This window comes from Ambystoma mexicanum, chromosome 8 (genome assembly GCF_040938575.1).
Source record: "Ambystoma mexicanum isolate Mex_15411 chromosome 8, UKY_AmexF1_1, whole genome shotgun sequence".
Taxonomy (NCBI): Eukaryota; Metazoa; Chordata; class Amphibia; order Caudata; family Ambystomatidae; genus Ambystoma; species Ambystoma mexicanum.
In genome coordinates this window covers 451,375,499-451,390,589 of record NC_090929.1, presented here as the reverse complement: position 1 = coordinate 451,390,589, position 15,091 = coordinate 451,375,499, and the positions used below count along the sequence as shown (strand labels likewise).

The 15,091-nt window shown below is 44.0% G+C and overlaps 1 protein-coding gene across 13 annotated transcripts in view; it reads right to left on the bottom strand.

The window, feature by feature from the left end:
• The window catches only part of RERE (arginine-glutamic acid dipeptide repeats), a 2,107,422-nt gene that overhangs the window by 1,428,124 nt on the left and 664,207 nt on the right, over positions 1-15,091 (bottom strand). For all 13 annotated transcript variants that reach the window (XM_069610039.1, XM_069610046.1, XM_069610044.1 and 10 more), the window contains exon 7: positions 9,108-9,212. In XM_069610039.1, coding sequence (XP_069466140.1) covers positions 9,108-9,212 — 105 coding nt within the window. The remainder of the gene's footprint in view (positions 1-9,107; positions 9,213-15,091) is intronic.

Here is a 15,091-nt window from a genome sequence, read left to right as displayed (position 1 = left end):
TGTAAGATATAGAGCTTTCTGGGGAGATATGTAATCTTTAAAGTTTACACTGCCGTCATCTGTCTCATGTATTTACCACCTCATTGTCAGTATCATGTTCCTCCATACATTTCAGGTTCATATCATCAATCATCATCTTGCCCTTAGTATGTAGATGTTAGATTATGTCACTGGAAGTTGTGGAGGAATTTACATCAGAGCTTTAGGTGGTTGCATTGCCATCTGAATTGTCCCAGGAAGTAGCAGTGCACACAGTGGAGTCTGAGTCCCTCAGGATATTTTAAGTACATGCACAAGGGAACAGATGCTTACATACACTGGTCTCCATAACAAGTCCCAAAACTCTAGGGACACTTTATGCTTCTCTATGAAATATTTTCTTGGCGAGGACATTTCCTAGTATTGGCTCTTTTGTTCTAAGAGCTTTTATTTAGCAAGGCTACTCAGCCAGTTATATTTTACTCATCTTACTAATGTGTGCCTGGCAATGTGATTTCCCTTTCTCAAATTGCCCCCATTGTGCCGTTCATTGCGTTTGTGACCCTGCACCCTTTTACATTTTATTGAGCTGGTTTCACTTTATAGTATTTTTTCCACTGGCTGCGCCCTGGCGGGTCACGTGACACACTCATTTATGTGCCGTCAGAGCCGCCCGCAAAGCAGGCGGATGCACACATAAGGCGTGCAAAAAGCAAACCCAGCTAGGTCTCAGGCGGCGCATGGGGTGCTAAACAATCTACTTTGTTGGATGTTCCTTTGCCGTATTCACACTCGCAGTCCCGTGACTTTCTGCTTTATTTAGCCCCTCCCAATACTCTCTGGCCTTCGAATTTTAATGTAGGCTCTCTAACACTATCAGTGAATTGAAATGCATGCTCTGCAATACTCGGTGCCTGGTGGCTCATGCTGCCGACGGTTACTATCTTCTGCAAGATTCCCGGCCGGTCTGCCGGTCGGATTCCTCTGGCCCTGCTGTGGTCTCTATGCTCCCCAAGAGATATAATACTATACTCTGACCATATTTCAGATCACCTTGGAGGTGGTGTAGCATTTATATTTAAGTCTGACTTCTATATCTCCATCCCTCTTTCAGTATCAAGATCGAAGCTTTATTAATTTGCATGACTATTTCTGCCTCAAGGTCTGTCTATTTTCTGATAGTTTATTGTGTCTCCCCCCTCACCGACTCAGCTGTTGATTCCTTTGTTGACCTGGTGTCTAGTCTGCAGTTGCAATATGCTGATATTTTTGTAGTTGGCGATTTCCACCTTAAATGCAATGATCCTGCTGATCATGCTGCTTCTCATTTTATTGATGCCACTGCAGATCTGTCTCTGATCCAGATTGTGACTGAGCCAACGCACAAACTTGGAAATCAGCTTGATCTGATCTTCTCTAAAGTCATAGGTACTAGGGTAGCTCTTGACCTCTCCTCCAAGTCTAAGATTTTCTTTATGAAAGAAAATCTGTTCGCTCTTCTAAAAAGTATTACAGTGTGGCCAGCTGTCTGAGCCTTGGTTCAATGAGGATCTTAAACTGCTATTCCTCAAACGGAGGCAAGCCGAATTAAGTTGTGCTCCTTCTATGCTCTTAAGGATAGGATGTCTCTCTGTGTCACCACTATGCCGTATCATAGGGCCATCTTTGATGCTAAGCGCAATTTTCTACCAGTCAGATTGAGAACACTATTAATCAACCTTAAGAATTGTTTAATGTGATGCTCTACCGGTCTTCAAATTCCACTCTGCATGACTCGTCTCTTTTCTAAGAATTGTGATTCCTTGGATTATTTTTGTGTGCAAAAGATTGTGGATATTTGAGAAGCTATTGTTCAATCTGGGACTAATGATCCTTCAGCTGCTCTGTCTTCTGCTGATTCTGGAGTGTCTCCTTTGCCCTCTACTGACCCAGCCCATTCCTGGGCGTCCTTTCCATCTTTTTCCTCGATGGGTAATCTTTAAGCTACCGATATGAAATCTGCATCACCTGCTGATGCAATTTCTTTGCATATTTTTAAAAAAAACATGCCTTGCATTGTGACTTACATCGTCTCTGCTATTAACCAGTCCTGTTATATGGGGGAGGAGACTGAGCTTAAACATTCCCCGTTCATCCCCTTGCTCAAGAAGCAGTCTCTTGACCCATTGGTCCCAGCTAATTTCCACCTGATATCGCTATTCTCTTTTCTAATGAAACTCTTACGAGTCCTTGATTTCCCCTCAGTTAGGTACGTTTTGTGAAGATTCTTGCTTTCTAGATGCTTTTCAATCAGGGTTTCGGCCAAGTAGTGGCACCGAAACAATGTTGGTGTTTGTGTTTGACGACTTGGCAGGTCTAGATGACCAAGGTGGAGTTGCAGCACTGATTTTACAAGACCCGTCTGCGGCTTTTGATTCCATCGACCACTCCACCCTGCTCAACCGTCTCTCCAGGGCGGAGATATCTGGCATGGTTCTGTCATGGTTTTGTTCTTTTCTTTCTAATCACTAAGACCTCATTTCTCCCCCATTCTTTTTGGTAAAAACTTCTATGGTATTTGATGCCCCCAAAGGTTTTGTCCTTTCCCCCACTCTGTTTAACATCTACATACAACCTCTTATTGCGCACATCAAGTCCCAAGGTTTTTGCTGCTATTCATAGGATGGACGATACTCAGATCTTAGTCTGCCTTGCTCTGGCCCATCTGTCCAATGCTTCTCAGTTGAGGGCCTGTTTTCCGACAGTGGGTGACTAGATGAGTGACAACTGGCTTAAATTGAATAAGTACAAGTCTGAGGTGATGATGGTGGGCTATGCCTCGTCGTCCTCTTAGGCCGTCTTCTTTTGGTCCCTTTCCTGTTCCTGTACTCAGTTAAAAACCTGGGAACATGGGTTTCAAACTTTCTGCATCACTCTCTATGGCAACACAGATTGGTGCAGTCTGCCAATCTGGGCACTTCCAGTTGAAGATTTTGAGAAAGGTCCTTGGGTTTCTACCTCAGCACCTTCAGATTCCAGTAGTTGCAGCTCTTGTATTAAGTCAAATAGACTACTGCAACTCACTGTACCTGGAACAACCTACATTTTTGTTCAATCCCCTGCAGATACTTTGTAATTTGACAGCCAAGCTGGCTAATGGTTCCCTCCCCCCAACCAACTGTTTAGGGATCACATCCCTGATTCTGTTGGCCCTTTGTCAGCGAGAATTCTCATTTCTGTGCCAATTCGCTTCAACCTTAGAGACCCCCAGCACTTTTGCTGGACTTCAGGACTTTTTAATTTTTAACCGTGAGTGATTCATTTTGCTCACTCATTTATTTTGACCTGATTTGGATTTTGTGTTTCAACTGTTTTTTGGAGTCTGACAAACTCCATAGGGATATACTTTTTGTATGTCGACACACTGCCTTCGGTGCAGTGTCACAGAGAAATCCTTTCGGTTTCACATAAGGTTTAAATAACTTTTCTTGTGTGAACTACCGTTCCCAATAATAGTAAAGTGAAATTGGCTTTGCTAACCATTTCTCTTTGTAGGTCCAGCGCACCCCATTTTATGGGGAGTGCTGGGGGGGGTTACTTAGTAGCCCCTTATCCTACATTCTCATGTAATATTTTTTATGTTACCCTCACTACTTTAAATGGCTGGCGGCAGTGGTTTAATTTTCCTACCATTATGCTTTTCTACCGCAGACTGAATCCTCAGCTGCAGTATAGCACCCATGGGTGACCATTTTGTCAAAATGGCCCCTGTCATTTTTTTCACCATTTCCTGTTTGTGAGTTTTTTCTAGGGATTTATTCTGCTGGCTGTCCACCCTGCTGTGTGACTGACAGACGAGGCTGAGAGTGAATGGGAGAAACCTGCTTAAAAGGCTGGGGTTTTGGGACTAGAGACAGAGTCGACCACTGGGAAGAACAACCAACTAAGAAATCGTGAACAAAGCTTGCTGCATCCTCCTAGACCTTTGAATTGTCCAGTGAAGCACTGCTGCTGTGCTGAAACTCCTTTTTCTGATCGACAAGAGAAGCTCCGGAAGGGACGACTTCTTCCCTTGGGTTGGTGGGACCAACTAACCTCGAGACGGACTCCACTGGATCATCTTCCCTGATTGGCTGTACTTCTTCGCTGCTGCAAGACCCGAGTACCGGGGGTCAAGAAATCCATAGTCGAGTGCAACGTCTGCAATCCGGCCAGAAGATCCGGTAGTCTCCTAAAGACCTGCCAGAAGCAGGATGACCAGAGCCCGAGTGCCCCCAACCCATTGGTGGTGCTGTTTACCGCCAGCAGAAACCGCGAAGTGCCGCTGATCTGAAAAGAGCCCGTAGCTGCAGACAACCTCTAAATTGTTGCCGCAGGAGTCCTCCAGAGGTCCTCCCTCTTGTCCTCACGACTGAGGATCAGGAACCCAGGATCTGCAACACTGCAACAGGACAGAATCCAGCTGGACGGTTTATGGTCTGTGCATCTAATTTTTTCCATCGAGGGACAAAGACATTCTTAGCCTTGGGCAGAGCCTTTCTGGGGTGTTCCACCGTACCACAGGATACCTCCGACAAAGCAGCCTTGAAAGGCGTCGAGGGCATCGACGGAATGGGCGCTGACGTCGAGCGAGGCACGACAACATCGACAGCATTGATGCAGGCCTCGAGGGCAGAGCCCCGAGCGTGTCCTTCGACAGCCTGGGTGCCAATGGCATCGACGACTTCCTCGGAGGCGGAGCCTCGAGAGAGTCCTTCGACGAACTCTGCTTTCTTGAAGACTTCACAGGCTCACGCGGTCTCGAGGGCGTCGAGGACCGGGACCTGGAACGGGCATGTCTAGAGCGACCATCCTTGTCCGACCGGGACCTTGAAGGCGCCACAGTGGTCGTGACGACCGCTCGAGCCCGAAGGCGGACGAGTGGTGTCTCTAGCACGGTCACGGCCGGCGTCCTTGCGATTGAAAAATCGCCATCATCTCCTTTCGGAAGGAATCCCATTCCTCAGGAGTGGAATGCTTGTTGGGACAAGCAACCCGCCGACGGGCAGAATCCTCGGATGAGGACGGGGAAGGCGACCTGTGACAGCGCTTCCATGAGTGCCTCTAAGGCAGAGGAATGGTGAGACCGACTCCTGGAACGAGACCCCCAGGACACACGACTATGCGGAGAGTCGCCCCTCGAATCGTCCGTCGAAAGTCCAGAAGATTGTGACTTCCAGGGCTTGGCCACCTTACCCACCGACAGCTTCTTCTTAAGCTCCCGCAAGGCCTTTGATGTAAGCGCCTGGCAGTCGACACAGTCATCCGTATAGTGGTCCTCCTCGAGGCACCAGAGGCAAGCATTGAGCGTGTCGGTCAACGACATCTTGGACCTTCACACCCGACACTTCTTAAAACCCAACCGTGGGGTGGAAGAAGCCGAAGATGACATTTTTCAAACGAACAGGTTTGAAGAACCGAAAGAACAGGATTCAGTAGAACCGAGGCGCGCCGAGATCTCCGAAGCGAACACGTTTGCGGAAAAAACGGAACTGAGGCTACGGACGTTGTGCGTCCTACTTATAACATCTGGTGACGTCGGCTCGACAGAGGCCCTCGAGGACAGCGCATTGACGCAGAAAACATTTCCGAAGCAGCACAGCTGTGGTGATTACTGTCATAGATATGGAATACGTTGGAGAACCCAATCCCCTCGAAATTCACATACTGTTTGTATAGTTGTGGTGAAGATCAAAACAAACGAAAACCGAATAAAGTGAAAAGATAATGAGCATATGGTTAACATTTCTTGTCCTTTAAAGTAATTGTGAACCTTCATGTAGAAGGAAAGTACTTGAATCAGTTGTCATTGTTATGACTAAAATGTTTCTTCTTGAGCGCAGTATGCACCCAAGTAAAAATGGGACATAGCTTGGGACAAGAACTATCAAACTAACCGTCTGAAGGCTTATGTTTCCAGACCAGAACTAGGAGCTTTGCTACTAGCCCCTGATCAAGAGTAGGAAGAGGAGAGTGAGTCGCCCCCTGATCTCCTCATGGGACAACCCTCAGATAAGACAATTGAAGAAGTGAAACTCTCTTCAGATTTAACTCTGCAACAACAGGAGGAGTACAAGGCTCTGTTGAATCAGTGTGCTTCCCCGTTTTCATTGACACCAGGCTTGACCCCTTGGGACCAGCATGATATTCTCACTGGTTACAGTCTCCCTGTCAAAAGCAGGGGTTACAACATGTCAGAACCCACATAAAGGAAGAGGTCAAGAAGATGCTTTATCTTGGGGTTATTGAGCTATCTACCAGTCCATGGGCTAGTCCAGTTGTACTGGTGCCAAAAGCAGGAACCAAAGAGTTGGTTGAGATTATGTGTGGACTATAGAGCTCTTAATGCAGTCACCACTTCTGATGTCCAACTTTTACCTAGGACAGATGAGATGGTGGACAAACTTGGTTCAGCCAAGTTCCTAAGTACATTTGACCTAACCTCAGGCTATTGGCAAATAGCTCTGACAGACCATGGCAAGGAGAACTGCATTTTCCACCACAGGAGGCCTCTACGAGTTTAACGTTATGCCTTTTGGACTCACAAATTGACGTGCTACAGTTCAGAGGATGGTGAATCAAGTTCTGAATGGGTTAGAGCACTTCTGCATGGCATACATGGATGACTTTCCCACTTGGGAAGAGCATCTTTATCACCTAGGATATGTTTTGCATACCCTGGAACAGGCCCATCTGACCATAAAGGATAGTAAATGTCAAATTGGTGAGAGTAAAGTGGTCTACCTTGGACAGGAGGTAGGACGAGGTAGAATAAGGCCATTGCCTAGCAAAGACCAAGGTGTACAAGACTGGGCCACCCTACTACTCAGACTCAAGTGAGAGTAGATCTCACTGGGTATGGCAGGAAGCTGAAAAACCGTGAGACAAGGTGGGCAACCATAGAACATTAATGTTTTGCCACTGTGTGGTCTCTGAAGAAGTTTAGGCCATACTTGTATGGTTCTACTTTCATTATTCAGACAGACAACCAACCCTTGAGATGGTTAAACGCAGATGAAGGAGAAAAATCCAAAATTGTTGAGGTGTTCAACCAGCATTGAAGGGTTTGATTTTACCATAGAACACAGGGCATGGTGTAATCACCAAAATGCTGATGGTGTGGTATTGCGGCTACAGCACGGGTTGCTAAGCCCCTGTGTATATATGTGTGATTCTGGTACAAATAAAAACCAGATCTTTTTACGCTAAATTAAAAGGTTTCAGGGCACTGGTTTGGAAAACTAAAGATGGGGAGTGTAACATAATAGCCTTGGTGATTTTTTGTTGTTTGCCTACAGCATACCTGGACGACCAAGGCTCACCAGGAAGCCTTATTCGAGATATGTTTCACAGACCTTTCCATGGTGTGGGAGCTGAATATTTAGAACTCAAGTTCTGCCCCCATTACCTTCTTTATTCCACAGACAGATTCCTTATTTCTGTCCCCAGATTTTGATACGCACGGATTGGTGGTCTGTCCTTTCTTGTGTTCTACTGTCCACCATTTGCAGTTTTGTCATTCTTGGAAACCCCGGTTATTTTGAGAAAATGGCCTGTTTACTTTTTTATCATTAGTGAAAGCTTTTAGTAGCGCTGAGATGCCCCTGGCCGAAAGCTGCGCTGTATGTGGTACAAAATGGTTAACATTACAGTGTTTGAGGCCAATTATCGAAATCGCCTTTCAGTTTAAACCTAGATGAGGAAGCATCCATCGATGGGGACTTCATCATTGTTTTGGCTTTTTTCACATACAAATTAATTTTCTTGCCAAAGACAAAATTTAGACCGTGGCTTTGTAGAAGCCAACAAATAGAAATGGTTCCAGACGAATGCGGTTTCTTACACATTAGGCCTTAGGAAAGGCAAGAGGAAGGCAGCCAGCGCAAGTTTGATGTGAAAATTATTTTAGATGTCAGGGAGGTCTCAGGTGACATTCAGCTGAACTACTGAGGACAAATATCTTCACTTGTATCATACCGCTTTTTAGTTGGGACTCATTTTGTTTGAAATAAGGGATTTTTTGTTGGAGATCAGCTGATGTTTCCTTCAAATTGTAAGTAGGTGTCCCTCACTAGGGAGTAAACTATAGCCTTGGTACCTCCATCAATGAAGGAAGAAATAAGGCCAATAGCCAGAACACACTGAAAAAAGTATCTAACCACGTTCAATCTTTTTTGAAGAGTCTTTAAATTGCCATGTTCTTTTACCATGTCGGAAATTTGCTTATTATGGAAGATCTGACTTAGGAATAAAACGTTTAGAAACTTTGAAGATTTTTTTTAAACTTTATTTTTATTTTGAAATAACAGTACTGCAGCAGGCAATATAAGAAAGTGTCCAATAAATGCTGTACAAAATACTGGCAAGTCAACAAATGTCATGTTATATAACTACAACTATCCACAAGTCCCCTTCCACTGCCAATAGGCGCCGAGATACAGACTTGTGCATCATCACTCACCGTAAAAACTTCCAACAGTGAGGGCAAACTAAAAATACAGCCAAAAAATGGCTAAAAGCAAAATTACCAAAAACATCACAAACACAGACTACTCTGGACGAGCACACCAATTAAGAAACTAAAGCTGGAAGAGAGATTTTCAAGCCATTCTCTGAAGAGTTTTTCCTAAAAATGTTTCTCTCCAACAGCAGTTTAGCCGAAAACTATCAGACATATGGTGAAAGAATGGGGCTCATTTTCTCATTACAATAATGAAAGAGTGAAAATGCTCTGGATGTACTTCAGTTTTAATTAAGTTTTAACAGACCTCTATATTAAAAGCATTTAGGGTTCCCAGCCTGTTGGAGTATTCAAAATAAGTGACTGGATGAATGGTGCTTATGAAACCTCATTTTGATTCTTTGCATAACAGCCTAAATACACCTTTACCCCTTACTACTTTAACAAACTTAACGGCGAAAAACTCTTGGTTCATGCTTGGGTCTAGCCCAAAGTGTATGGTGTAACTAGCATCTCCTTACGCAAATGCTGCGTGTTTAACATCATCCGTTACATCGCCGATTTGCATTGAAGGCTAGAGCTTTCACTGGCTAGAGCAGCAGATTTCACAAATGGCAGATAGATCAACAGGTTTCTCTGGCCCACTTACCTGGTCTCTGGATTGTAACCCAAAATGTAGAAAAATGAGTCAATTCGTGCCTTGAACTCCCGAGCAGCAAATATGTCCGAGTAATGGGAGATGTTACACTTTCCCCTGTTTGTGAGAGAGAAAGAGAGACATTGTGCATTAATCTATTTTATAACTTGGGATACTGCTAGACAAAGTCCCTGTTTGGAACAGGTCTCAACTTTCTGCAGTAGCTCCCAAAAGGGGAAGCTAACTGCTGGTGTGAGGGACTTGCATTGGAAATATGATTATGGGTTTGAATTTTAGTGCATTGGAATCATTTAAAAGCACCTTGTTGTATCTAAGGATATCAGGTAAATTGAAATGAAGTCCCTTTATTCAGTTACATCAGTAAGAATGTTCAGTAAGACTTAGTGTAGGCACAGTGCAGACTCACTGGCTCCCACCACCCACGCTCTCTTCTCTCAACTGCCTGAAGCCGCTTCTTGCATAAACATTCGAAACATTCACTGAACATTCTATCATGAGGTCACACACACCTTGAATCCAGGTACATGGGGAAGGAGATATAAAACAACATAACACCTCCGCTTCTTTGATAAACAATGGATGAAGCACATTCACTCTCACCGCAAACAACCAACACTTATCTCAGTGTTCCCCACGCCACACCACACACACTTACCACTTAGAGAAAAAAAACATGTCAAGTCGGTGTTGCTCAACATAAAAATTGTTGGCAGTTGGAAATTACAACCATCTACTCCCAAATGGGAAACAAAATAGACAACCAGTCCTAAAATGATGGCCAGTCAAGTTAGGATCCACCACAAACAAAGCAAAGTTCAAGTAATAGATGAGTGGAAACCCTGTGTACAATGGTATTTTGGCCATGGGACATACAAATAAATCTCCCTACTTTCAAATTTCCCGTGTGTACGGACATGACAAACATTCCATCCTGCTGATAGGAGGAAACAAAAAACTTTTTTTTGTTGTTGCTGGACGGGGCCAATAATACTGTTAACAACCCGTTCACAGGTTGTAAGGTCACTCACAACTACATTGACAGAAAGTCCTTAATTTTACTAACACCTCAAAACAAAACAAAATGCTGTAATTGAGTCAAACGTTCTGCAAGGTGCATATTGACCAGGAAAATCTGTTAGCCAGGAAGCTGTTCGGTAATCAGTAAATTCTCCTACCTTATTCCTCAACACCACTAGTGAGAGGCTAACAGTCACAAAATGTGATTAAACACCTTGTTGGCAAACAAAGTTTTCGACCCGGACCCATTGGATGAATCCTGGTCTCATTTCCCGGCCAGCCCCAGAGGGTAAGTCTAAATCAATTAGTACGTCACAGGTGTGTGATAAAACTTCAACTTGCACATAAATTGTCAGACAAGACCCGGATGAGTGTTCAATTGTCACATTTTCCAACACCACTAGAGGGAAAGTCCCAAAAAAGAAAATGTCTTCCACATTACAAGGTGCGATGAAGGCCATCCATGAAATGAGTGTACAAATGTACCTAAACACTACAAAAGGCAGATTGCCAGGCACTACAATCACTGACAAGCAGATGGTACACAAAAAACACAAACGGGACACGCAAGGCACTGTGTTGCAAGCGATACAAACTTTACTAACAAGAATCTTAAACACTGACGCTATTTCTTGTCAAAAACTATTAAGTGACATGTAAATACGCAGTAAGCAATAGTTATAGGGCCACAGGGTAAACACTGTGACAGGGAGAGGTAAACTAATACCACGCATTCAACTAATGTTGCCCCCACAACTGTATGCACTTTTGCCATCATTTTAATCACAGCACAAAAACCAAATGAGCAATAAATGTAATGTGCGTCCTTTAGTCCCTAAAAGTCCATGCAGCATTTAGCAGCACCAAAACTTGTAATTCCTCAAAATGGTAGGTCTGATCAGAACACTCTCAGGACACCTTATCCAATGCACTGCAGACATACATGCACACAACTATCCTTTGTAGAAATGTGATGCATGAACATTTCCTAAAAGTGCTTGTCGGAAGTGGCGACTTTAAAGCTGCAATACCTCAAAGAGGTTATAACACATTGAGAGAAACCAATTAAACCCTGTAATGCTGACTCACTCAAACAGAAACATACCTTCACTTACACACATGCGCACCCGAAAATACTCGAAAGCCGAGAAGCCAAATCACATTCAAATCTCCAGGTCGAGAAGATACTTTGAGAAAATGCTGAGTGCATTAGATGGTAAAATTCAACACATGTGAAAACACTATAAACTTGAAATGTTAATGGATGCTAAGTTTCCAAAAAAACATCAATCAAGCACGTTAAGTATTACAAAACCCCACATGTACAACAAATACGTATTCTGTTTAAGATATGCAGTTCCTGCAGTAAACGGTCTGGAGAAGGCAGCATGCACATTGAGAAATGGCAAAACATTATTACAAGCCACGTTAATGTCATTAATTAAATAATCAACACTCGAGAGAACAATAAACCAAATTATCGGAGTCACCCGTTCATAAACGCAGCACCTTCGCTTGAGATACGTCCCCCCAGGCAATTACAGGGAAAAGATCTGTGACACTGTACACGGTAAACTATCGGGGCAGAAATAGAACAAGCGAAAACGTCATCATGCAGTTGTACAGCTGGTGGTCCTTTACTCTCTCCTTTACATGTTGCACCGAACGCTGTCTGCCAAGGAACAGAACGGCAATGGCGTTGCAACCATCATCAACACGGCATGAGGTCGACAGAGCGGTAAGCGGAAATTGCACTCCTCTTCAAACAGAGCACCAGAACATACTCCATGGTAGTCCTGAAAATGTAAACACCTCAATACTCCCCCAGCTGCTGCCGTGACACCTTATTAGCACTGGTATCCTCTGGGGTGCTCCTCTGGTGCTTGTTGGCAATAGAGGCCCCTCTTTTGGCTCTGTAGGATGTTGTCCTGGGTGCAGTTACTGCTACTCCAAGCAGCACTTCCAGTCCATTCCTTTGTCCTGGGTCCTTCGGGCAGAGCAGTTCTGGTCAGCACCTCTCCAGCCAGTAGCTTTTCTGCCCTATGGGTGTGTCCAAAGTATGCCTTTGCCCTCCGTCTTATTTCCAGTGGGCAGGGTCTTTTATTCTCTTGCTAGCAGGACTTCTGCCAGCAGCTCATCAGCAATGCGAGTGCTGAAAGTGTAGTTTTTCTCCGGTTTCTTCAGCTAGGACAGTCCATGAGGCACTCTTAAAGCACACCGGCACCTTTGCCTTACGTCCCGAGTGGTCGGTTTGGGGGCAGCGAGTCTGCCATCTTCCTGCAGCATGTAACTTCTTTTCTCCTTATTCTTAAGGTTTCAGCACTCCAGGGTCCAGTTCCTGACCAGCCCATCACCAATGTTGCATCTAATGAGATCAGGTAAGTTGAAATGAAGTTCCTTTATTCAGTTACATCAGTAAAATCTTCAGTCAGACTCAGTGTAGACACAGTGCAGACTCACTGGCTCCCATCACCCAGGCTCTCTTCTCTCAAGTGCCTGACGCTGGAAGCCACTTCATGCATAAATATTCTAAACATTCACTCAATATACTTTCGTGAGGTCACACACAGACACAGACACACCTTGCATACAGCAACCAGGGAAATGAGATATGAAACATGATATAACGCCTCCAACGTGCTTTCTGTGGAAGAATTGTAATTTGGGATTCAAAAAAGTAGAAATTTAAGCAGATGGGCATCTAATATATGATTTGACTGTAATGAAGGTTTGGGTTGATTACTGCAAAACCTTTTGGTCGTTGGAGAATTAGTCGCAATTATTTTTGTTGACAGGTACATTTTACTGCATATATGGAATACATTACTCACGTAATCATATTTCTGGTGCTTGTATCTGCTTAGATTTGCATGCTATGCATAGGCCAACATCTAGTGGAAGCTGCAGAGTATTACAGTTTTTTTCGAAACTCGAAAATGGGTGTCGAAATAGGGCGTAGAAGTAATACTATCCCTATTGTGACGTCCCCTGTACCCATGATCCCTCACGCGTGTGGGTCCCTCAAATTGTATTTTTTCTGACATGAGGTAGCATGAGGATTAGTGTGAGTACAGAGTTCCTAAACAGATACATACATATATGGAAAGCTCAAGTAAACATCTATACACCTTCTCACAGGGGAGGAAGTGTGGGCGCATGAGAATCTAAGCAGATACATGCACCAGAAATACGATTACGGTGAGTAATGTATTCCTTATGATGCTTGTGTAATCTGCTTAGATCACATGCTATGCATAGATTAGCGAGCAATGTTATGAGAAGGTGGTGGGTTGTGAGAAGGAGTAGCGGCAAATAGATGTTTTAGAACCGCTTGTCCCTCCTATGTATCTGTTTTGGAATGTGTGTCAATGCAGTAGTGCTGAGTAAAGGTATAAACTGAGCTCCATGTCGCTGCTCTGCAAATGTTGTCTAATGGTACGTTTGCAAGAAATGCTAACGTAGCCCCAGTGCCCCTTGTAGAAGGCAGCGTCTTGTCTGATAATGAATAGCAACTGTATACATTTCACTATCCATTTGGAGATTGCTCTTTTTGAAACACGCTCTCCTTGTCTGCCTGTAGCCATGGATCAAACAGTTGATCCATTTTCCTAAGCGGTTTGGTCTTATCTACGTAGTAGAGAATCACTCTCCTCACATCTAGTGTGTGGAGTTTGACCTCAGCTGAGCTAGCTGACTTTTGAAAGAAGGCCAGGAGCTCAATAGATTGGTTCACGTGAAACTTGGAAATAAATTTAGGTGAAAACCTAGGGTGAGGCCGTAAAACCAATTTGTCTTTATGGATGACAAAGAAGGAGTCCTGCACTGAGAATGCTTGGATCTCGCTGACGCTTCTTATGGAAGTGATAGCCACTAAGAAGGCAGTTTTATAGGTAACGTCTCTAAGGGTAGCCTGTTGCAAAGGCTCGTATGGGGGTCCCATGAGTTTTGCTAGCACTACGTTTAGATCCCAACCCGGCAGGGGGGGGTTAGAGACTGGAGGATGTATTCTCTTCACTCCTGGATTTATAAACAAGGGCTCCTGGAAAAACCCTAATCTGCCCAGGAGGGCTTCATGGTAAACAAAAATACAAGTGAACGGGTCAGTAAAACTGGCATGCCCCCTTACTGTTCAATCACCCTTAGCACATAAAAATTGAGTACTACACCTCAATATTTCGAATACTGGTTTTTATATTTTACAGCATCTATTTGTATATTGCCTTAGGTATAGTGCTGAACATCATGGGTTACAGGGTAAAGTAATACAGATTTGCATAATACAACAGACATCAAGTAGAATTTCTTGTACATATGTCTTATACAGTGAACAGAGTGCAGATTTCCTCTGTCGATGCATAACGGCAGGGGTCAAAAACACAAACAATTGGAACAGATATACAAAATGTATTTCGGTACAGTACAGTGAAAGAACATTGGTAACTGGTTGGAAAAAGGTTGGTCTACACCAGGGTGTTTCGGCCGTCTATAGGCGCTGATTATGCCACATATTTCTCATGGCCTTCGTCAGGACGGGGAGGACAGTATGGTCAGGATGTTCAGAAGGTGCTGAAAAAAGGTGAATGAGATTCAATAAAGGGAGTGCTGACCAAATAGTTATACATGAGACACCGAGTGATTTACTCACTTTTATGACTAGTGGACACGGCTTACCTGTGGGGTATGATTTAGACCACAGATGTAAATGCGAAAAGCAATATCTCATCGATCGAGGTCGCAGTGGACTCCTGTTGATAGAGAGGGAATGAAAGTAGGAGTGCTAAGTATTGTCTCCTAGTCCTTTGTAAAAGTAGGGCACATCTTGGTTGTGCAAAATTAAAATGTCAGAAAGACACGCATACGCGTGCTTACCTAAACGTAGGTAGCTGTTGACTTTCACACGCAATAGGTGTATGGCTGGGCTGGATCCTAGGAAACCGTGCCCTAAGAGAAGAGCACAA